At 42.9% G+C, this 25,522-nt stretch overlaps 2 protein-coding genes across 4 annotated transcripts in view; one reads left to right on the forward strand and one right to left on the reverse strand.

Annotated features, from left to right (window-relative positions):
- TMEM116 (transmembrane protein 116) overlaps positions 1-10,703 on the forward strand; it is a 104,222-nt gene extending 93,519 nt beyond the window's left edge. For 2 of the 3 annotated variants that reach the window (XM_087424203.1, XM_087424204.1), the window contains one exon: positions 9,728-10,703. In XM_087424203.1, the coding sequence (XP_087280329.1) occupies positions 9,728-9,967 (240 nt within the window). In that variant the 3' untranslated portion in view covers positions 9,968-10,703. Of the gene's footprint in view, positions 1-587; positions 710-9,727 lie in introns of those variants that run through there. The other variant, XM_087424206.1, reaches the window with a different exon arrangement.
- A 2,018-nt stretch (positions 10,704-12,721) lies between these two features.
- On the reverse strand, positions 12,722-15,177 carry LOC147912472 (disintegrin and metalloproteinase domain-containing protein 1a-like). Its single transcript, XM_087424207.1, is given in 4 exon segments — positions 12,722-14,567; positions 14,569-14,896; positions 14,899-15,123; positions 15,126-15,177. Coding segments are annotated over 4 exon segments (2,436 nt in total). The 5' UTR covers positions 15,163-15,177.
- Between the last annotated feature and the right edge of the window lie 10,345 nt (positions 15,178-25,522).

The raw sequence follows: 25,522 nt of genomic DNA on the forward strand, positions 1-25,522 counted from the left end.
CGGAACACCCCGCCCCCACCCTTCCTGTCGTCCGTTGCTCGTCTAACTCCAAATGTTCCAGACCAGGGGGCTTGGAGGTCTTTGGTGGGCACACTCCCTTGCCCATCTCCCCTCTTCTAAAACTCTCGGTCTGTCACACGTGGACATCATAACTCAGGGTGTTCTTATCCCTCAATGAGGGACTACAGTGATATGCACATCTGGTAGGCCAGTCTATTAGATAAGGCAAGTGGGGTGGCTGCCCCTTGCCCCAAGATAGACCTAAGTGGGCTGGTGACCCATGGGGCAAGGGACAATACTCCTACTTTTTACCATCATCAAAATTCAGTTTCTCAAGTTCTGTTTATAACACTGTCCACAAGTGTGTATGGGAGATGCCAACAGAGCAGCCTCCTCTCATGTGTGATTATCATGGGCACTTTGGTTGGTATCTCCAGGCCCACACTTTCCTCAGGATGGGCCTGACATCCTAGTACCCTAACGTCATGCCTGTTGAAGACTAGGTATCCTTAAAGTCTCCCCTGTGTTAGAATACAACCCCCATGTGTTCAGTGACCACTTCTGTTTGTTCGTCCTTATACCCACAGGTCTAGAAGAATGCTTGTCCAAGAGTAGATGAACAAGAATTATTTATTGAACGAATAAATGACTCCCAGGTACGGGTGCTCTGATGGCTCATCTGTCGTATGTTATTTGTTTGTAGTTGCTTCATGCCCACTCTGAACGGCTAAAAGTGTCTTCAGAAAAACCCACAAAAATTATGCTGACTAATGGCATATTCATGATCTCAAAATGTACCTCTTCCTACATTTCGCTGGTCAGTTCACTCCCCTAATCTCCTCTTGCCTCTTATTTCACTGAGAAAAATAGAAGCCATCAAAAGAGTACTTCCACATGCAGACGCCGAATGAGTTCACCTATTTCTAAATTTTCCTCCTACTATAGCAGATAAATTGTTCGTGCTCCTCCAATCGAAGGCCAGTCCTTTTACTTGTGCGTGGCACCTCCTTCCCTTTCAATTTCTCACGGCCTTCACTTTTCCCGTTGTCTCATCTCTCTTTTACATCTTAAACGTCTGTTTGTCCATTGGATCCGGTCTCATTATACGCTGTAATATCTCACCATTATAAAACCATCCCTCTCGGCGCCATCACTGTCCAGTCACCATCCAATTTCTCCTTTGTTTTATACTGAAACTCTTTGAAAGAGTGTATGTATATTCTGTTTTAATTTGCATCACTACTTTTTTCTTTTCCGATATTTTTTGTTTTGCGTCATAGCACAATCACAAAACTTGCATAAAACATAAATATATTTTTCAGCAAATTATTAAAAAGAGAACAGCTAATCCAGACACAAAAGGACAAATATTTCATGCTTTTGTTTATATGAGTTTCCTCGAACAGTCAAGTTCCTAGAGATGGAAAGTAGAATAGAGGTTACCAGGGACTGGGAAAAAGAGCACTGGGAAGTTATTGTTTAATGGGTACAGAGTTTCAGTTTGGGGTGATGAAAAAGTTCTGGAAATGGATGGTGGTGATGATTGCACAACAATGTGAATGTACTGAATGCCACTGAACTGTACACTTTAAAATGGTTAAGATGGTGAGTTTTCTGTTATGTATATTTTACTGAGAGAGAGAGGAAGAGGGAGAGGGAAAGAGAAACAGCTGTGTGAGTACAACCCTGATCAAGTAATCAACAGTTGTAGCTCCATCGAAGTCACCCATCATGTGCCACTGCCAATCAGAAGTCCTCCTGCTTCAGAGATCATCATGATCCTGTCTTTTCTGCTAACTACTTGCTCACTTTTCTTTATCGTTTTGTTTCCTAAATGTGCATCCCAGAATTACTTAATTTTATATTACTTGTCTTTTAATAACACCTTTATTGAGATATAATTCACATACCATAATATTCATCCTTTCAAGTGTACAAATCAGTGGTTTGTAGTATGTTCAGAAAATTATGCAACCATCACCACAATCAATTTTAGAACATTTTCCTCACCCCAATACAAAACTCCCGTATCCATTGGCAGTCGCTCCCCATTCTCCCCTCCCCCCAAGCCCCTGGCCGCCACTACTCTACTTTCTATCTCAATGGTTTTGTCTGTTCTGCACATTTCATAGCAATGCAATCCTACATGTCTTGATCTTCTCTGACTGACTTATTTCATCCAGCATAAATGTTTTCAAGGGTTAGCCATGTTGTAGCATGTATCAGTACTTCATTTCCTTTTGGCTAAATAATATTCTTTTTGTAGGGGTATACCATATTTTAATTTTTGGTTCATCAGTTGATGAACATTTTGGCTGTTTCTACTTTTGAGCTGTTATGAAAAATACTGCTGTGGACAGTTGAGTACAAGTTTTTGCATGGACGTATGTTTTCATTTCTCTTGGGTAGATACTTAGGAGTGGAATTGCTTGGTCATATGATAACTCTATGTTTAGTCTTTTGAGGAACTGCCCAACTGTTTTGCAAAGCAGCTACACAATTTTACATTCCTGCCAGCAATGAATGAGGATTCCAATTTCTCCACATCATCACTGACATTTGTTATTTGACTGTATTTTTCATTATAGCCATCCTAGTGGATGCTAAGTGGTATCTCATTGTAGTTTTGATTTGCACTTCCCTAATAACTAATCTTTCATATTCTTATTGGTCATTTATATCTTCTTTGGAGAAATGTCTATTCCCATCCTTTGCCCTCTTAAAATTGGGTGTCTTTTCCTTGTTGAGTTGTAAGAGTTCTTAATATTTTCTGGGTACTGGTCCCTATCAGATACATGATTTGCAAATATTTTCTCCCATTCTGTGGGCAGTCTTTTCACCTTCTTGGTGGTGTCTCTTAGAGTGGAGAAGTATTTCATTATTTTTCTTCTGATTTTTTTTATTGTATTGAAACACACATGACATAAAATTTACCATCTTAACCATTTTTAAGTGTACAATTCAGTGGTATTAAATACATTCATAATGTTGTGCTACCATGACCACTATCCATCTCCAGGACTCTTTTCGTCTTGTGAAACTGCAGCTCTGTACTCATTGAGCTGTAACTCCCCATTGCCTCCTTCCCCCCAGCCTCTAGCAACCACCATTCTACTTTCTGTCTCTATGCTTTTGACTACCCTGGATACCTCGTATAAGTGGGACCGTACAGTATTTGTCCTTTTTGTGCCTGGCTTATTTGACGTAGCATAAAGTCCTCAAGATTCATCCATGTTGTAGCATATTGCAGAAGTTCCTCCCTTTTTAAGGCTGAGTAATATTCCACTGCATGTATATAACCACATTTTGTTTATCCATTCGTCCGTCGATGGACACTTAGGTTGCTTCCATGTTTTAGCTATTGTGAATAATGCTGCTGTGAACATGGATGTACAAATATCGCTTCAAGACCCTGCTTTCAATTCTTTGGGGTATATACCTGGAAGTGAAATTGCTGGATCGTATGGTAATTCTATTTTTAATTTTTTGCGGAACTGCCATACAGTTCCACGTATTCCACGGCGGCTGTACCATTTTACTTTCCCACCAACAGTGCACAAGGGTTCTAGTTTTCTCCACATCCTCTCCAACACTTATTTTCTGTTTTCTTGATAGTAGCCATGCAGTGGGTGTGAGGTGGTATCTCATTGTAGATTTGATTTGCATTTCCCTAATGATTAGTGGTGTTGAGCATCTTCTCATGTGTTTATAGGCCATTTGTGTATCTTCTTTGGAGAAATGTCTGTGCGAGTCCTTTGCCCATTTTTTGAATCAGCTTGCTTGTTTTTTTGTTGTTGAGTTTTAGGAGTTCTCTGTGTATTCTGGATATTAATCCCTTATAAGGTATATCATTTGCAAATATTTTCTCCCATTCTGCAGGTTGCCTTCTTACTCTGTTAATAGTGGTTTTTGATGCACAACATTTTTAAATTTTCATGAAGTCCATCCTGTCTGTTTTTTTCTTTTGTTGCCTGTGCCTTCGGTGTCGTATCTGAGAAATATTTTCCAAATCCAGTGCCGTGAAACTTCTGCCTTCTGTTTTCTTCTAAGAGTTTTTGTAGCAAGACAAGTCCTGTGAATGGGGATTTTCCAGGGAACTGGTGGACATGTAAATTAGTAACAGTTCTATGGGGTTAGGGCTTCTGAGGGAGCTCCAAACTGTTCTGCCCGTTCCGCTGGATGCGAGGCTGCCTGTTTTCACGACTACCTGTAGTCGAGATGATGCGGTTATTTAAGGCTAGTGGGGACCTGAGGAGAGGGATATGGGAATAGGGCAATTAAAACTTCACATAGCTCCCTGCTCTTACCAAAATTCCGCCGTTTTATTGTTTTTGTTTTTGTTCTTGAATAAACAAACTTCAGATGGCTATGGTTACTGAACCAGAGTGGGTTCGCTTCCTGGTGAGTTACAAATCAGACTCTCCAGCGGAAATCGTTGTCACACAAAGTAGAATGTATTTGCAGCAAATAGGAGACCATGCCGAATCGTTTCCAAAGTCATGGCTCTCCCTGAAAAAAGGGAAGCAGGTGTCTTTTACTTCAGGTGGGGAATGAATATTTGAAAGGGAAGTTTTGTCAGGGCCGGCCTGGTGGCGTAGTGGTTAAGTTTGCACGCTCCGCTTCAGCGGCCCAGCGTTCGCAGGTTCGGATCCCGGGCACGGACCTACACACCGCTCATCAAGCCATGCTGGGGTGGAGTCCCACAAACAAAATAGAGGAAGATTGGCATAGATGTTAGCTCAGGGCCAATCTTCCTCACCAAAAAAGAAAAAAGAGAAGTTTTGACATCACACGTAGAGGCGGGTATTAGCTGGCGCAGGCGCAGTCTGAAAACATGCTCTCACATACCTCGCATGTTATGCTAATGAGGCCTAGGCTCCTCCTAGGGCACAGATTTTAGTATCAAAATGAGGCAGAGGGCGTTTTCTGGCCATCTCCAGGTCACCTGTGCAGGTGCTGCCATTGCAGTGGGGCTCCATCTGGTTCAGGCCGGTTGGCGCTGGTGTATCTTCCCAACATAGCTCTCTCTGATAAACAACCTTGAGGGAGTGTTAAGCACCTTTAAAACTTCCTTCGAGCTGCTTAGGAAATGCACCAGTGACACTGACCGATTAATTTCCGTACTTCTACAAAAGTAGATTTTGACTATTTTTGCCAGTGCTATAATCACTTCTGTGGAGGAGAGGATTCCCGGGGGATCTTATTTTAACATTTTGGAAGTGCTTCCCGTTTTACCTCTTAACTTCACCTGAATCCATATGAATGCAGTGTTTATATATGGCCTCCTTTGTTCCACATCGCAGTTAAGTGTACTTACTGTTTTTAGTGTGCTGCTGTAGTTCATTCCTGTCCATTGCGCTACACTTGTATTTCTCTGTGTGGATCTGTCACAATTTAACATCCATTGTATAATCTGTGAATACAGGGTGCTTTTCTTTTGGAATACTATGAAGAGTGCTTCTATGACCGTTATTGTCTGGTAACGTGATACACATAAGCAGAAATTTCTCGGGTATTTGCCTAAGAGTGATATAGCTAAGTTATAGGGTACTTGAGACTTCAATTTATCTAGAAAACAAAAGTACTGTTTCCAAGTGTCATGCTAGTTTACATTTCTAAAAAGTTTATGTGAGTTTCCACTCTTCCACAGGAATACGTGGAATTTTCAGTCTTATATGGCCAATCTTGTGGGTGTGTAGTGATATCTCCTTGTGGCTATACAATCCGCATTTCTCTGAATGCTAGTGAGGTTGAACACCTTCACAAATGTTTTTTGACCCATCCTTTATATTTTGACTCCCTTGAGTAAACTTTCATCCCCACCCATCCATCCAAACTGCTCTACTCCAGGATACCAGTGATAACTCAACGTTGTCAAATCAAATGATCAACACTCAGTCCTCACCGCTGGACCTATCAGCAACATTTAAAAGATAATCAGCATGTTCTGACTTACCTTTTAAAAGAATCACTCTGCCTGCTGGGTGGAAAATAGGCTATTGGGGGAAAGCCAGGGTGGGGGCAGGGAGACCAGTTAAAGACTTCTGCAGTTGTCTAGGAGGGAGTTGATGGTGACTTGGAGTGTATTGGAGAGTTGGGGGTGGTGATAAGAGGTCACGTTCTGGATGTATGTTGAAGGTAGAGCCAAGAGAATTCGCGGATGGACTGGATTTGGAGTGTAAAACTCTTCTAGAAACACTTTCTTCTCTTGGTTTTCAAGATGACACTCTTGCTTGATGGTACCCCTACCACACTGGCCACTCTTTCTGCCACTTCTTTCCTGAATCCTCCTCATCTTACCAACATCTACACATGGAATGCCCTGGGGCTAAGTCCTCACCCACTCCTGGATCTCTTCCCTTCTCTAGGTATGCTCGCTCCCTAGGCAGTGTCACCTGGTCCCATTGCTTGGAATGTCATCTGTACACTGACAACTCTCAAATGTACATCTCTGCTGATTTCTCTCCTGAATTCCAGACTCAATCATCTTGCTGCCTAGCTGACAGGCCCACTTGGGTGTTTAATAGGCACCTCTAACTAAACGTGTCTGATGCCTGCTCTTCCCACACTCATCCCCATCTCAGTAAATGGCAACTCTGTTCTTGTAGTTGCTCAGGGCAAAGCCACTGGAGTCATCCTTCTTTGCTGCCTGTCTCTCACACTCTACATCTGCTCCATCAGCAACTCCTTTTGGCTCTGCTCAGAATATACCCAGACTCCAGCCTCTTCTCACCACCGCCAATTCAATCACTCTCCTAAAAGCTTCCAACATTGCCCGCTTGGCAAATCACAGGAGCCTCTAAGAGTTCTCTGCTTCTGCAGTTGCCCAATGCCCTGCCCCTGCCTGTTCCTTATTTACATAGCAGATGGAGTAATCCCTCAATACTTCTCAGCTCCGGTCACTCCTTTGCTAAAACCCTTCCGTTTTTCCCATCGCCACTGAAATAAAAACATCATTCCTTACCAAGTCTCCATGTGGCCTGTCTCCACCCGCAGCCCTCAACCACTACTCTCCGTGATGCTCCCTCCGTCCGGTCGTGCTGACCTCCTTGCTGTTCTTGGAACATGGCCAGCGTGCTCCCATCTCAGGATCTTTTCACTTAGAGTTCCCTCTCCCTGGTTTGCTCTTCCGCTGATACCGGCAGAGCTTCTTCCCTCTTCTACATGTCTCTCCTCAAATGTCACCTTATCAGACAGGACTTCTCTGACCACTGGCTTAAAATTGCACTCCACACTCACATCACTCTTCTTCCTCTTGCGTTGCTTCGTTTTGTTCCATTGTAGATGTTACAACCTGGCATATCATATAGTTATCTGTTTATTTGTGTCAGGTTTGTAATTTTTTAAATTGTCATGGGATCCGAGACTTTGTCTTATTTACCCTCATTTCCGTAGTACTAGAACAGTTCTTAGGTAAAGACTCGGCCACTCTGTGAGAGGCAGCCTTTGTGTGACCATCTTACTGAGGACGAAACCCAGGACCGAGGAAGTGAGGTTCCATGTCTGAGACCAATCAGCCAGAAAGTAACACCTGAGACTTAGGGACACAGACTATGAAAGCCCCCGCAATGAGAGAAAAGGTGACTTTCTTCTTTTAAAAAAGGTACTTTTTTGCTCTCAGAAAATTCTTCCCAGTAGGATTTGTTAGGCTAGAAGAATGCTGGACTCAAAGCTTACGCAGCACTCATGCTCTTAGCATCCAAGGAGAGGAAAAGAGCTCTCTCAGTGCTTATGGGATACGTTCTGAGACACCTGTTGTTAGGCGATTTCCTTGTTGTGCACACATCACAGAGTGTACTCCCACATCCTAGATGGTACAGCCGACTACAAACCGAGGCTATATGGGACTCATCTTACGGGACCACCATCGTATATGCAGTCCGTTGTTGACCAAAATGTCGTTTTGTGGCACATGGCTGTATTTTCATTGGATATAAAAACAGCTAACATGACAATAAAGATGATTAAAAATTGTATCTGTCCTGGAAAAATCCATGAATAAAAGTAACAGGTTCCTTTTTTAGGTGCATCATTATATTAAACGTAAGTACTTCAATGTAGACTCAATAGTTGGGGGATTTGATGTACTGATACCATTTTGTTGCAACAGTTTTAGTTTTCCTATGAGGAGATTCCTGTCCGTGAACTTTCCTTAAATCATGACACATCAGTTACCTCAAAGTTGGAGTCCAGTCTCATTTTGAAAAAGCAAAGAATTAATTGGTAGCCTTTGCTTTATTTGGCATATTTATTTGCATTTCTTTATTTTTGTAATGACCCAATTTATCCATGGAACTATAAAGGATGGCTTTGGGTGGATAAGGGGTCAGTGGAGAGCATGAGGAGAGCGTTTCCTCCTGTCCCCTGGCAATGACACTATGCCTTTTATATTTCTATTTTTCGTGTGAAATTGTCTGCACTAACACCCAGCTCGTGATTATTAGGTGACTGAAAATGCATTACTAGGAGAAATGTTGTGGTTTCAGAGTTTATTCCTTTTGTCTCTTACAAGGTTTTCTTTCCATTTCTTCACGAATGCATGAGTACCTCCAGAATTTGAGATTCTGAGAACATGTTCCATGAGTAAACACATTGCTCACTCTCAAAGTACCAACTGGAAATTTCACTCTACGACAAGGGCGCATAAAGGCCCCCTGTCCTATAGGAAACGACCACTTGATGGTCTGTTTCAGACAGACTCCCCTATAGGTTCTTTCCATGAGTATCCTCAAAGAGAACCCATGTTTCATTCAAAAAAGTAGAGAAAGGTATGCTGGAGCAGTTTCAAGGGCGTCGCTGGAGCTGTGAGAGTTGAACTAAATAGGGGTAGGGAAGAGTAAGGTCATTCAGTGGGAACAAGACTATGATCAAAGGCCCAGAGTGGGAGGTGGCCGTGGTATGTAACAAGGACAGAGGTTCTTCCTGTTAGACGAGCTGATGGGAAGAAATGCTTGTTTTCAAAAGTCATAGGAGATAACGGTAGGAAACGGACAGGGGACCCAATTGTTGCAGTCCTTTAATGCCACACCAAGTTTACATTTTCTACTCTAGAAAAAGGAGGAGCAGTGGAAGTTCCCGAACTTGACTGTGGTGACAGAATCAGCGTCTGGGGAATCTTAGGAAGGACATTGGAGAGCCCAGTTAGATAGATTACAGCAATGAAACAGGCGTGAGGTTGCAAACACTTGGTCAGTCATGATTCCACCTCCGATGTTGTCTTTTCAAGTATTTAAAAAAATATTTTCTGACTGTGAGAAGAGTCACCATGTCTTTGTCATTCACAAATTGCTCCAACACCTTCGTTATCCTCACATATTTCATTCCGGCATAACCTCCTTATGTAAGACTTCCACAATTTTATTAAATAACAAAAGTGGTATTGGATCTTTTTTTCCTCTTCTTCCCTAGTTCAATAATTTTTAAAGCTTAATTTCCAGAAGCAGGGGAATATTAATTTTAAAGAGTCAGCATTTGCAAACATTCTTGGAGGAAGTCTGCTCTTGGTTTTGAGAAGACATTTCAGTGAGCATATTTGCCCAAGGGAAACATCAACACTCTACTCTGAAATTAAGATTCTAAACACGAGAAATATTTTTAAATTTTTAATAAATTTTCAAAAAGTTTTGCAAACTAATATAAAACATCATTTAGTGCAGAATTGCATCCCTGTGAGGTTGATAATGTCACCTGTGTTTAACGTAAATCTCTTCTTTTTCCTTCAACCAAGCTGCAGAGGAGAGAGTGGAGTTTGACTCCAAGTTATGAGGACATTCCCAAAAGCACTCCTATATGGACCAGAAAAGATGGCAGGCTGGGGACATCCAAAGAAAGAGAAGACCCATTCAAGTCTCCCAGGGAGGGGCATGACCTCTGGACTCCAGGAACATTAATAGTGGCAGCATCCAAATATGTTCTTGTCCACATTGTAATGTTCCTTTGTTTCCCCCAAGTCTGGATAAAAATCTAGAGCCTGGACTTGGCTGTGCTTTGGGGAACTAAGGGACGGGCCTCGGTCTCCGCTGGCCGTAGGGAGCACAGAGAGGACAATAGCCACCCAGGGAAGGCAGGTAAAGGATGACAAGGAGTCACTATCAGGGTCTCCCGGGGCAGCAGCTGCCTGGGTCGTGAATGACCACCAACACAGATTATTGGAAAGTGTAAGCAAGCTCTCCTCAGAATCCCCCACACATAATGGGGAGAGGAATCAGGCGAACGAGTGCACACCGTAGAAGCGGTAACACAAGGTGCAGAACACTGAACTGTGACCCTGGGATTTCAGACCCGAGTTGCCCTACCTTCTCTCTCCTGCCCACATTAAAATTGGTCACTTCCCTGCTGCAGTGTGTCCTAAAGAGCTTCAACCGTCCGTCCCTGGAGTTTGGAGTTTCCACACGTTTTAAGATTCACCTGACAATTTGTCAATATGTCCAATTTCCCATCACTTTTTCAGAGGAAGTTCGTTCAAATACCTGTGTTAACCTTTGTTGCTTGGCTTCAACCTGGTCTTGCAAACCTGAGGGTCACTCATAAGGACAGCAGCTAAAAATTAAAAATAGTCTATACGGCTCCCACATTTGCTAAATTTTTATAAATTTTGTTGTCAAATATTGTGAAATCCTATTTAGGATTTATTGATTGATTCCCAACTATCTACCTGACTTTTTGTCTTTAAAGAATGTCATTAAATTAGCTAAGCATATGTACCTGAAACTCAAATCGGGTTTCCCTTACATTTGGTAAGTTTTTAAGAATATGTGATGCTAATTCGCTTTTATTATAGTCACCATCAGCATATGCAGTTAGGAAGGTTACCCCTTCTGTTCTCCACTGAAGTGCTTCTCAGCAGAAATCCTCCACACCTTTTTCAAAAGTCTCTAGTGACAAGTTTACATTTGGAGGCCTTCAGTCACCCACTTTCACCCTCGTGCTCAAAGCTCTCAGGTGACTGTCAACTAATGGTGTGTTTTCACCATGAATCTTGATCTTCTGGCATAGAACATTCTGAGATTTGGTTCCCAGCAAATCTCATGACCTGGAAATTTACATAACTGAAGGCTTGATTTTGGATTGTGCTCTGAAGTTTAGTTTTGTTCCACCCCAAGTAATTAACACAAGCTTCTTGAAAACAGAAGCTAGGTCTTACTTAGCCTTCGTTTGTTCTCTTTTACTCACATAGGGTGGGCAGTTAGAAGAGGGACTCAGCGAATGTATCGTCAGGGACTGATGCTCAGGAACTTCCCTGAGACTCAGAACACTCAACTTGTAACACCACTGCCCCTGGGCGAGGTTTTGGTTGTGTCTTGCCCAGGAACTAGCAAGTAGCATGCGCAGAAGGAACCCTCCTGTTTTTAAGGTTGGCTCTGGTTAACTCGTTCACTTGGTCAACATTTACTGTGTACCGACAATGAGCTGGGCCCCCAGAGCTGAATAAGACACAAACCTGCTGCTCCATGAGGTCAGGATGTAATAGGGGAAGAGACACTTTCATCGATCGTGACTACACAGTGTGGCAGGTTCATGATAGAGGTCAGCATCTGTTTGTAAGGCTTTTGTTTCATTAGTCACTGAGGAAGAAGCCATGTTCTGGGCAGTTAAGGACATATCGATTGTCTTCCCGATCACTGTTTTTTAACTGAAGGCAAAGGCTCATGAGGCAGTGGAGCATGTAGATTCAGTCATACCTGGGGCGGGACGCAGGTTCCACCCCTTACCAGCTCTAGAGCAAAACTCTCTGGTCTCTGTTTCCTCATGTACGAGATGCAGGTCTCATATGGCAGATGGTAGGATTACATTAATTAAGACAATGAATGTAAACTGTTCAGCAGTGTCTTGCACATAATGGGTAATGTTATGCTATGTGCTTTGTGCTCTCTTTACAGACCATTAACTGCCCTCCAAAGCTCTGTTTTTTTCGACTGTTAGTCAACTCTGTGTATTAACTTAATCAAGGAAATGAGAAATAAATATGATAAAAAAATAGAAAAATAGAAAAAAAGAAAAATAAATACTTCCAACTGAACTCAGCACTGAACAAGGTCACCCCTTGCCTAGGTTGCTCCCCCTCCTCCATGCCCTCAGACCCAGGGTGATCAGACCACCCTGAATCAGATGTAGCCTTTTCCAGAGAGCCCCAGAACCAAGAGACCCAATTAATAGGCCACATAAAGCCTAAAATCATGCCTTATCTGAAAACAGATATTTATTTGCTTTTTAATTTAAAATCTTTCCATTACACTGCACAGGGGAAATTAGAACAACTAGTCATATAAACAACTTTCCTAATATAATGTGTAGTTATCACTGGGATGAAAAAACCTGGGATAGCAATATATTTATAGGTACAGATAATACTGTAAGTCAAACAAAGTAGATGGAAGATGGCATTCCCTGAAAAACAGGTAACTCAAAACTTGGCCCTTCTAAGACAAGACATTGATAAGAATGACCCATGAGAAAAGTTAAATGGTTTCATGAAATGTGAAAATGGAAAAACGTCGTAAAATATCCTTTTAAAAATAATTTTACGTGTGTATATGATCAATTACTAAAATAAAGAAAGAAAGAAAAAAATCTCTCCTCCCACTTCAGTACATTTCTACAGACGAGGGAGTCCCGATCAGAGTCGTTGCAGCTATCTAGGCCCACTTCATGTTTGCTCCACTGAGCCCCCTTCCTACCCAATGTAGCGTGTGTGTTTGAAATATTAGACTTCTTCCTATCACTACTCGTTTTCGACCTCTGGTTCTTCCTCTCTTCTGCCTACTTCCTCTTCTCGTGCAGCTACATCTTCAATTTCTTCCAGGGCCTCTTGTGAGCACTGTGATATCTCCTTTCCAGCAGCAAGACTGGCACCAATAATTAGACCTAAAAACATTGCTAAAAGAAATACGGGGAATATATACACTATCTTACCAAGGATTTTGCTTTCATCTTTATTCTCATTACCTCTGCCCAAATTATCATGACCAACACTACGACTTCTACTTTCATCTTCACTTGGATTTCCATCATCTGGTTTGCCAGGAGGACCGCTGTCCACACTACCCCCATTTCCAGGATCTCTGCAGTCAGGAGGGGCATAGCCAGCCTCACAATGGCAGTGCTTTAAATTGTTGCAAACTCCTTTCCCATTACACATTTCTGCTGGTTCACAGTCATAGTTGAGCACAGCGTGATCAGTGCAGGAGTAATTCATGCACACTTTGTGTGGGGCACAAAGAGTGCCAGTGTGCACATCTCCATCATCAGGGATATCAGTAGTGTTATATGCATCCATGCTCCAACAGAAGTCATTTTCATGAGCGACCTGGATCAGTGAATGTCCCGGTTTGACTCGTGGTACCCGTCTAATATTTGTACATATAAGTTTCCCACAAAATAAATTATCATCTACACACTTAACATATCTTGACCTAGCCAAGGTAGGACGGCCACAGTTTCCAAATCGGTCCCCTTTGCTGTTCATTGAAATGTAACAGTCTTCTGGCGCAGACCTTGCAGGGTGCCCATATATACCAATGCATTGATTATCAGGGTTCTTACACCGACCCCCAACACAATAGTGAATTAAATCACATGATGTACCATCTTGCTTATAGCTGTCTGTGGGGCATTCTCCAGAGGAACCATTACAATACTCTGGGAGGTCACACTCTCCCAAAGGAGGACGGCACATGAATCCTGTATTTCTCCATTGGCAAGCGAAACAGCAGAGTCCATCACTACACTGTGCATGCTCCCTCAGGTTACATGTTTGGTCACAGCACGGGTGACTGGCACAGAAAGAACCACAGTCACACTGCTCATCGCCTTCCACCACACCATTACCACACTCAGCATTCCTACGCATGCGGCCTTTGTGCTGAGGCTTGTTGAATAGGCAGGCGCCTTTGAGTTCAAGGAGGAACTGGTAGAAGTCATCAGAGCTGCAGTTGCTGAAGCCACTTTCTTTAGTGATATTTTCATGCATGAGGCAAAAGCGTGTATCTTTACAAATGCAGGCCGAGTGGTCGTGCTGAATACCCAAGTTGTGCCCCAGCTCATGGACCATGAGCGCTGCAAACAGGAGGACATCTTCATGATGGAAGGATTCAACAGCTGCTGCAAAGCCGCTTGAACAGGCACCGTTGAGAAATGCCTGTCCCATATCCTCTTCAGGACGATGTCCAACAATCATGTGGGCGACATCATGCTTCACACGTTGGAAGAGCTTCTCTTGTCTCCAGCTATTGAAATTCTTGAGTGTAACTTGCAAGTCCACTGGGACCTCTATGAGGTCCCCCTCGGTCCAAATCTCCATTCCAGCCAGCACCACCTCGGTGTTTATTCCCCTAGTGAAGCTGTTGGCCAGAGCAATGATGTCCATCACTCTCTGGACTGTCTCATTGATGTTACTGCCCCACATTTGGAACCGCTGGTTGTTGACCACGACAAACATCTCCACATACTTGGTGTGTGACCACAAGTAGGACAGCGCCTGTGGACTGTGAGGCTTCCTGCTCCCTTGTTGCTGGCTGGTGGACGCCACTTGGCTGTCTTCGGAAGTGACACTACAGGAGATTCCAGCCGTGTGCCATGGTGTACAACACGTGTTCAAACCGTTTTGAAGAGTCCATGGGCTCAATGCCATAGGATTTTCCCCCCTTAATCAGGATGCCCCTGAGGCCTGAGCAGGTGTTGACAGAAACAAAAGAACCTGGGATGCCTTCTATGTAGCCTTCGTAGTGACAGTCACGTGAGATGAAGGGCATTTCTTGTCCCAGGCTGCCATCGTGGTAGCTGAAGACTGGAAAGTTATCCACAAAATAGTCTCTCTTCACCTTCAGGTGAATCAGCTGCTTCTGGCCCTGCATAAATAGCATGTAAGATGCCTTTTCCACTGGGTCTTCCTTCCCTTGACTGTCAGACACTTGGGGATGACTATTTCGTAGGTAGAGTAATATACTGATCCCAGGTCGCAGTATAATCCTGGCAGGAAAATCAGTAACAACACCAGCATGATCCCCAGGCTGAGCCGTGAAGGGCCTGGCACTAGCGCTAGCCTGAAGCCCTTCATCTGGGGAGCCCCAGTCTGAAGCACTCTGCCAGCCTCATACATAACCACTTGGTTTTCTGTAGAGAAGACAAGGAGGCACAGTCTCTCACAGAGGCTGCCACTGACATGGCCCTAGTGATCGGTTGATGATGCAGGGCCTGTGTCCATCAGCAGCAGCTCTCCCTGACACACAGACCCTCAGTCACACGTATTAGCTCCAGGTCTATGCTGGCTGCATAAAGGGTGGCTACTGCCTACCTCTGAGAGTCACAGCCTTTCGTCTTTCTGATCTCTCTGTTACCCTTCAGATAGTGTCCTTTCTCTGTGACTTCCTTCCACGGCATCAGCTTCAGTCGTGCTTGGCTAAGGTCCTTTTGACATCGTGGAGTGATGTCATCATGAAGAAGGACTGCAAACTCTAAAATGCAAGACTGTGCCTTGAGAGAGGAAACAAAACCTCCATGCCTTCCTCAACTGTGGCACACGGAACACCCCGCCCCCACCCTTCCTGTCGTCCGTTGCTCGTCTAACTCCAAATGTTCCAGACCAGGGGGCTTGGAGGTCTTTGGTGGGCACACTCCCTTGCCCATCTCCCCTCTTCTAAAACTCTCGGTCTGTCACACGTGGACATCATAACTCAGGGTGTTCTTATCCCTCAATGAGGGACTACAGTGATATGCACATCTGGTAGGCCAGTCTATTAGATAAGGCAAGTGGGGTGGCTGCCCCTTGCCCCAAGATAGACCTAAGTGGGCTGGTGACCCATGGGGCAAGGGACAATACTCCTACTTTTTACCATCATCAAAATTCAGTTTCTCAAGTTCTGTTTATAACACTGTCCACAAGTGTGTATGGGAGATGCCAACAGAGCAGCCTCCTCTCATGTGTGATTATCATGGGCACTTTGGTTGGTATCTCCAGGCCCACACTTTCCTCAGGATGGGCCTGACATCCTAGTACCCTAACGTCATGCCTGTTGAAGACTAGGTATCCTTAAAGTCTCCCCTGTGTTAGAATACAACCCCCATGTGTTCAGTGACCACTTCTGTTTGTTCGTCCTTATACCCACAGGTCTAGAAGAATGCTTGTCCAAGAGTAGATGAACAAGAATTATTTATTGAACGAATAAATGACTCCCAGGTACGGGTGCTCTGATGGCTCATCTGTCGTATGTTATTTGTTTGTAGTTGCTTCATGCCCACTCTGAACGGCTAAAAGTGTCTTCAGAAAAACCCACAAAAATTATGCTGACTAATGGCATATTCATGATCTCAAAATGTACCTCTTCCTACATTTCGCTGGTCAGTTCACTCCCCTAATCTCCTCTTGCCTCTTATTTCACTGAGAAAAATAGAAGCCATCAAAAGAGTACTTCCACATGCAGACGCCGAATGAGTTCACCTATTTCTAAATTTTCCTCCTACTATAGCAGATAAATTGTTCGTGCTCCTCCAATCGAAGGCCAGTCCTTTTACTTGTGCGTGGCACCTCCTTCCCTTTCAATTTCTCACGGCCTTCACTTTTCCCGTTGTCTCATCTCTCTTTTACATCTTAAACGTCTGTTTGTCCATTGGATCCGGTCTCATTATACGCTGTAATATCTCACCATTATAAAACCATCCCTCTCGGCGCCATCACTGTCCAGTCACCATCCAATTTCTCCTTTGTTTTATACTGAAACTCTTTGAAAGAGTGTATGTATATTCTGTTTTAATTTGCATCACTACTTTTTTCTTTTCCGATATTTTTGTTTTGCGTCATAGCACAATCACAAAACTTGCATAAAACATAAATATATTTTTCAGCAAATTATTAAAGAGAACAGCTAATCCAGACACAAAGGACAAATATTTCATGCTTTTGTTTATATGAGTTTCCTCGAACAGTCAAGTTCCTAGAGATGGAAAGTAGAATAGAGGTTACCAGGGACTGGGAAAAAGAGCACTGGGAAGTTATTGTTTAATGGGTACAGAGTTTCAGTTTGGGGTGATGAAAAAGTTCTGGAAATGGATGGTGGTGATGATTGCACAACAATGTGAATGTACTGAATGCCACTGAACTGTACACTTTAAAATGGTTAAGATGGTGAGTTTTCTGTTATGTATATTTTACTGAGAGAGAGAGGAAGAGGGAGAGGGAAAGAGAAACAGCTGTGTGAGTACAACCCTGATCAAGTAATCAACAGTTGTAGCTCCATCGAAGTCACCCATCATGTGCCACTGCCAATCAGAAGTCCTCCTGCTTCAGAGATCATCATGATCCTGTCTTTTCTGCTAACTACTTGCTCACTTTTCTTTATCGTTTTGTTTCCTAAATGTGCATCCCAGAATTACTTAATTTTATATTACTTGTCTTTTAATAACACCTTTATTGAGATATAATTCACATACCATAATATTCATCCTTTCAAGTGTACAAATCAGTGGTTTGTAGTATGTTCAGAAAATTATGCAACCATCACCACAATCAATTTTAGAACATTTTCCTCACCCCAATACAAAACTCCCGTATCCATTGGCAGTCGCTCCCCATTCTCCCCTCCCCCCAAGCCCCTGGCCGCCACTACTCTACTTTCTATCTCAATGGTTTTGTCTGTTCTGCACATTTCGTAGCAATGCAATCCTACATGTCTTGATCTTCTCTGACTGACTTATTTCATCCAGCATAAATGTTTTCAAGGGTTAGCCATGTTGTAGCATGTATCAGTACTTCATTTCCTTTTGGCTAAATAATATTCTTTTTGTAGGGGTATACCATATTTTAATTTTTGGTTCATCAGTTGATGAACATTTTGGCTGTTTCTACTTTTGAGCTGTTATGAAAAATACTGCTGTGGACAGTTGAGTACAAGTTTTTGCATGGACGTATGTTTTCATTTCTCTTGGGTAGATACTTAGGAGTGGAATTGCTTGGTCATATGATAACTCTATGTTTAGTCTTTTGAGGAACTGCCCAACTGTTTTGCAAAGCAGCTACACAATTTTACATTCCTGCCAGCAATGAATGAGGATTCCAATTTCTCCACATCATCACTGACATTTGTTATTTGACTATATGTTTCAATATAGCCATCCTAGTGGATGCTAAGTGGTATCTCATTGTAGTTTTGATTTGCACTTCCCTAATAACTAATCTTTCATATTCTTATTGGTCATTTATATCTTCTTTGGAGAAATGTCTATTCCCATCCTTTGCCCTCTTAAAATTGGGTGTCTTTTTCTTGTTGAGTTGTAAGAGTTCTTAATATTTTCTGGGTACTGGTCCCTATCAGATACATGATTTGCAAATATTTTCTCCCATTCTGTGGGCAGTCTTTTCACCTTCTTGGTGGTGTCTCTTAGAGTGGAGAAGTATTTCATTATTTTTCTTCTGATTTTTTTTATTGTATTGAAACACACATGACATAAAATTTACCATCTTAACCATTTTTAAGTGTACAATTCAGTGGTATTAAATACATTCATAATGTTGTGCTACCATGACCACTATCCATCTCCAGGACTCTTTTCGTCTTGTGAAACTGCAGCTCTGTACTCATTGAGCTGTAACTCCCCATTGCCTCCTTCCCCCCAGCCTCTAGCAACCACCATTCTACTTTCTGTCTCTATGCTTTTGACTACCCTGAATACCTCGTATAAGTGGGACCGTACAGTATTTGTCCTTTTGTGCCTGGCTTATTTGACGTAGCATAAAGTCCTCAAGATTCATCCATGTTGTAGCATATTGCAGAAGTTCCTCCCTTTTTAAGGCTGAGTAATATTCCACTGCATGTATATAACCACATTTTGTTTATCCATTCGTCCGTCGATGGACACTTAGGTTGCTTCCATGTTTTAGCTATTGTGAATAATGCTGCTGTGAACATGGATGTACAAATATCGCTTCAAGACCCTGCTTTCAATTCTTTGGGGTATATACCTGGAAGTGAAATTGCTGGATCGTATGGTAATTCTATTTTTAATTTTTTGCGGAACTGCCATACAGTTCCACGTATTCCACGGCGGCTGTACCATTTTACTTTCCCACCAACAGTGCACAAGGGTTCTAGTTTTCTCCACATCCTCTCCAACACTTATTTTCTGTTTTCTTGATAGTAGCCATGCAGTGGGTGTGAGGTGGTATCTCATTGTAGATTTGATTTGCATTTCCCTAATGATTAGTGGTGTTGAGCATCTTCTCATGTGTTTATAGGCCATTTGTGTATCTTCTTTGGAGAAATGTCTGTGCGAGTCCTTTGCCCATTTTTTGAATCAGCTTGCTTGTTTTTTTGTTGTTGAGTTTTAGGAGTTCTCTGTGTATTCTGGATATTAATCCCTTATAAGGTATATCATTTGCAAATATTTTCTCCCATTCTGCAGGTTGCCTTCTTACTCTGTTAATAGTGGTTTTTGATGCACAACATTTTTAAATTTTCATGAAGTCCATCCTGTCTGTTTTTTTCTTTTGTTGCCTGTGCCTTCGGTGTCGTATCTGAGAAATATTTTCCAAATCCAGTGCCGTGAAACTTCTGCCTTCTGTTTTCTTCTAAGAGTTTTTGTAGCAAGACAAGTCCTGTGAATGGGGATTTTCCAGGGAACTGGTGGACATGTAAATTAGTAACAGTTCTATGGGGTTAGGGCTTCTGAGGGAGCTCCAAACTGTTCTGCCCGTTCCGCTGGATGCGAGGCTGCCTGTTTTCACGACTACCTGTAGTCGAGATGATGCGGTTATTTAAGGCTAGTGGGGACCTGAGGAGAGGGATATGGGAATAGGGCAATTAAAACTTCACATAGCTCCCTGCTCTTACCAAAATTCCGCCGTTTTATTGTTTTTGTTTTTGTTCTTGAATAAACAAACTTCAGATGGCTATGGTTACTGAACCAGAGTGGGTTCGCTTCCTGGTGAGTTACAAATCAGACTCTCCAGCGGAAATCGTTGTCACACAAAGTAGAATGTATTTGCAGCAAATAGGAGACCATGCCGAATCGTTTCCAAAGTCATGGCTCTCCCTGAAAAAAGGGAAGCAGGTGTCTTTTACTTCAGGTGGGGAATGAATATTTGAAAGGGAAGTTTTGTCAGGGCCGGCCTGGTGGCGTAGTGGTTAAGTTTGCACGCTCCGCTTCAGCGGCCCAGCGGTCGCAGGTTCGGATCCCGGGCACGGACCTACACACCGCTCATCAAGCCATGCTGGGGTGGAGTCCCACAAACAAAATAGAGGAAGATTGGCATAGATGTTAGCTCAGGGCCAATCTTCCTCACCAAAAAAGAAAAAAGAGAAGTTTTGACATCACACGTAGAGGCGGGTATTAGCTGGCGCAGGCGCAGTCTGAAAACATGCTCTCACATACCTCGCATGTTATGCTAATGAGGCCTAGGCTCCTCCTAGGGCACAGATTTTAGTATCAAAATGAGGCAGAGGGCGTTTTCTGGCCATCTCCAGGTCACCTGTGCAGGTGCTGCCATTGCAGTGGGGCTCCATCTGGTTCAGGCCGGTTGGCGCTGGTGTATCTTCCCAACATAGCTCTCTCTGATAAACAACCTTGAGGGAGTGTTAAGCACCTTTAAAACTTCCTTCGAGCTGCTTAGGAAATGCACCAGTGACACTGACCGATTAATTTCCGTACTTCTACAAAAGTAGATTTTGACTATTTTTGCCAGTGCTATAATCACTTCTGTGGAGGAGAGGATTCCCGGGGGATCTTATTTTAACATTTTGGAAGTGCTTCCCGTTTTACCTCTTAACTTCACCTGAATCCATATGAATGCAGTGTTTATATATGGCCTCCTTTGTTCCACATCGCAGTTAAGTGTACTTACTGTTTTCGTGTGCTGCTGTAGTTCATTCCTGTCCATTGCGCTACACTTGTATTTCTCTGTGTGGATCTGTCACAATTTAACATCCATTGTATAATCTGTGAATACAGGGTGCTTTTCTTTTGGAATACTATGAAGAGTGCTTCTATGACCGTTATTGTCTGGTAACGTGATACACATAAGCAGAAATTTCTCGGGTATTTGCCTAAGAGTGATATAGCTAAGTTATAGGGTACTTGAGACTTCAATTTATCTAGAAAACAAAAGTACTGTTTCCAAGTGTCATGCTAGTTTACATTTCTAAAAAGTTTATGTGAGTTTCCACTCTTCCACAGGAATACGTGGAATTTTCAGTCTTATATGGCCAATCTTGTGGGTGTGTAGTGATATCTCCTTGTGGCTATACAATCCGCATTTCTCTGAATGCTAGTGAGGTTGAACACCTTCACAAATGTTTTTTGACCCATCCTTTATATTTTGACTCCCTTGAGTAAACTTTCATCCCCACCCATCCATCCAAACTGCTCTACTCCAGGATACCAGTGATAACTCAACGTTGTCAAATCAAATGATCAACACTCAGTCCTCACCGCTGGACCTATCAGCAACATTTAAAAGATAATCAGCATGTTCTGACTTACCTTTTAAAAGAATCACTCTGCCTGCTGGGTGGAAAATAGGCTATTGGGGGAAAGCCAGGGTGGGGGCAGGGAGACCAGTTAAAGACTTCTGCAGTTGTCTAGGAGGGAGTTGATGGTGACTTGGAGTGTATTGGAGAGTTGGGGGTGGTGATAAGAGGTCACGTTCTGGATGTATGTTGAAGGTAGAGCCAAGAGAATTCGCGGATGGACTGGATTTGGAGTGTAAAACTCTTCTAGAAACACTTTCTTCTCTTGGTTTTCAAGATGACACTCTTGCTTGATGGTACCCCTACCACACTGGCCACTCTTTCTGCCACTTCTTTCCTGAATCCTCCTCATCTTACCAACATCTACACATGGAATGCCCTGGGGCTAAGTCCTCACCCACTCCTGGATCTCTTCCCTTCTCTAGGTATGCTCGCTCCCTAGGCAGTGTCACCCGGTCCCATTGCTTGGAATGTCATCTGTACACTGACAACTCTCAAATGTACATCTCTGCTGATTTCTCTCCTGAATTCCAGACTCAATCATCTTGCTGCCTAGCTGACAGGCCCACTTGGGTGTTTAATAGGCACCTCTAACTAAACGTGTCTGATGCCTGCTCTTCCCACACTCATCCCCATCTCAGTAAATGGCAACTCTGTTCTTGTAGTTGCTCAGGGCAAAGCCACTGGAGTCATCCTTCTTTGCTGCCTGTCTCTCACACTCTACATCTGCTCCATCAGCAACTCCTTTTGGCTCTGCTCAGAATATACCCAGACTCCAGCCTCTTCTCACCACCGCCAATTCAACCACTCTCCTAAAAGCTTCCAACATTGCCCGCTTGGCAAATCACAGGAGCCTCTAAGAGTTCTCTGCTTCTGCAGTTGCCCAATGCCCTGCCCCTGCCTGTTCCTTATTTACATAGCAGATGGAGTAATCCCTCAATACTTCTCAGCTCCGGTCACTCCTTTGCTAAAACCCTTCCGTGCTTCCCATCGCCACTGAAATAAAAACATCATTCCTTACCAAGTCTCCATGTGGCCTGTCTCCACCCGCAGCCCTCAACCACTACTCTCCGTGATGCTCCCTCCGTCCGGTCGTGCTGACCTCCTTGCTGTTCTTGGAACATGGCCAGCGTGCTCCCATCTCAGGATCTTTTCACTTAGAGTTCCCTCTCCCTGGTTTGCTCTTCCGCTGATACCGGCAGAGCTTCTTCCCTCTTCTACATGTCTCTCCTCAAATGTCACCTTATCAGACAGGACTTCTCTGACCACTGGCTTAAAATTGCACTCCACACTCACATCACTCTTCTTCCTCTTGCGTTGCTTCGTTTTGTTCCATTGTAGATGTTACAACCTGGCATATCATATAGTTATCTGTTTATTTGTGTCAGGTTTGTAATTTTTTAAATTGTCATGGGATCCGAGACTTTGTCTTATTTACCCTCATTTCCGTAGTACTAGAACAGTTCTTAGGTAAAGACTCGGCCACTCTGTGAGAGGCAGCCTTTGTGTGACCATCTTACTGAGGACGAAACCCAGGACCGAGGAAGTGAGGTTCCATGTCTGAGACCAATCAGCCAGAAAGTAACACCTGAGACTTAGGGACACAGACTATGAAAGCCCCATAATGAGAGAAAAGGTGACTTTCTTCTTTTAAAAAAGGTACTTTTTTGCTCTCAGAAAATTCTTCCCAGTAGGATTTGTTAGGCTAGAAGAATGCTGGACTCAAAGCTTACGCAGCACTCATGCTCTTAGCATCCAAGGAGAGGAAAAGAGCTCTCTCAGTGCTTATGGGATACGTTCTGAGACACCTGTTGTTAGGCGATTTCCTTGTTGTGCACACATCACAGAGTGTACTCCCACATCCTAGATGGTACAGCCGACTACAAACCGAGGCTATATGGGACTCATCTTACGGGACCACCATCGTATATGCAGTCCGTTGTTGACCAAAATGTCGTTTTGTGGCACATGGCTGTATTTTCATTGGATATAAAACAGCTAACATGACAATAAAGATGATTAAAAATTGTATCTGTCCTGGAAAAATCCATGAATAAAAGTAACAGGTTCCTTTTTTAGGTGCATCATTATATTAAACGTAAGTACTTCAATGTAGACTCAATAGTTGGGGGATTTGATGTACTGATACCATTTTGTTGCAACAGTTTTAGTTTTCCTATGAGGAGATTCCTGTCCGTGAACTTTCCTTAAATCATGACACATCAGTTACCTCAAAGTTGGAGTCCAGTCTCATTTTGAAAAAGCAAAGAATTAATTGGTAGCCTTTGCTTTATTTGGCATATTTATTTGCATTTCTTTATTTTTGTAATGACCCAATTTATCCATGGAACTATAAAGGATGGCTTTGGGTGGATAAGGGGTCAGTGGAGAGCATGAGGGAGAGCGTTTTCTCCTGTTCCCTGGCAATGACACTATGCCTTTTATATTTCTATTTTTCGTGTGAAATTGTCTGCACTAACACCCAGCTCGTGATTATTAGGTGACTGAAAATGCATTACTAGGAGAAATGTTGTGGTTTCAGAGTTTATTCCTTTTGTCTCTTACAAGGTTTTCTTTCCATTTCTTCACGAATGCATGAGTACCTCCAGAATTTGAGATTCTGAGAACATGTTCCATGAGTAAACACATTGCTCACTCTCAAAGTACCAACTGGAAATTTCACTCTACGACAAGGACGCATAAAGGCCCCCTGTCCTATAGGAAACGACCACTTGATGGTCTGTTTCAGACAGACTCCCCTATAGGTTCTTTCCATGAGTATCCTCAAAGAGAACCCATGTTTCATTCAAAAAAGTAGAGAAAGGTATGCTGGAGCAGTTTCAAGGGCGTCGCTGGAGCTGTGAGAGTTGAACTAAATAGGGGTAGGGAAGAGTAAGGTCATTCAGTGGGAACAAGACTATGATCAAAGGCCCAGAGTGGGAGGTGGCCGTGGTATGTAACAAGGACAGAGGTTCTTCCTGTTAGACGAGCTGATGGGAAGAAATGCTTGTTTTCAAAAGTCATAGGAGATAACGGTAGGAAACGGACAGGGGGACCCAATTGTTGCAGTCCTTTAATGCCACACCAAGTTTACATTTTCTACTCTAGAAAAAGGAGGAGCAGTGGAAGTTCCCGAACTTGACTGTGGTGACAGAATCAGCGTCTGGGGAATCTTAGGAAGGACATTGGAGAGCCCAGTTAGATAGATTACAGCAATGAAACAGGCGTGAGGTTGCAAACACTTGGTCAGTCATGATTCCACCTCCGATGTTGTCTTTTCAAGTATTTAAAAAAATATTTTCTGACTGTGAGAAGAGTCACCATGTCTTTGTCATTCACAAATTGCTCCAACACCTTCGTTATCCTCACATATTTCATTCCGGCATAACCTCCTTATGTAAGACTTCCACAATTTTATTAAATAACAAAAGTGGTATTGGATCTTTTTTTCCTCTTCTTCCCTAGTTCAATAATTTTTAAAGCTTAATTTCCAGAAGCAGGGGAATATTAATTTTAAAGAGTCAGCATTTGCAAACATTCTTGGAGGAAGTCTGCTCTTGGTTTTGAGAAGACATTTCAGTGAGCATATTTGCCCAAGGGAAACATCAACACTCTACTCTGAAATTAAGATTCTAAACACGAGAAATATTTTTAAATTTTTAATAAATTTTCAAAAAGTTTTGCAAACTAATATAAAACATCATTTAGTGCAGAATTGCATCCCTGTGAGGTTGATAATGTCACCTGTGTTTAACGTAAATCTCTTCTTTTTCCTTCAACCAAGCTGCAGAGGAGAGAGTGGAGTTTGACTCCAAGTTATGAGGACATTCCCAAAAGCACTCCTATATGGACCAGAAAAGATGGCAGGCTGGGGACATCCAAAGAAAGAGAAGACCCATTCAAGTCTCCCAGGGAGGGGCATGACCTCTGGACTCCAGGAACATTAATAGTGGCAGCATCCAAATATGTTCTTGTCCACATTGTAATGTTCCTTTGTTTCCCCCAAGTCTGGATAAAAATCTAGAGCCTGGACTTGGCTGTGCTTTGGGAACTAAGGACGGGCCTCG

Source organism: Ceratotherium simum, chromosome 35 (genome assembly GCF_057802395.1).
Source record: "Ceratotherium simum simum isolate JZ-2026a chromosome 35, ASM5780239v1, whole genome shotgun sequence".
NCBI classification, from domain to species: Eukaryota; Metazoa; Chordata; class Mammalia; order Perissodactyla; family Rhinocerotidae; genus Ceratotherium; species Ceratotherium simum.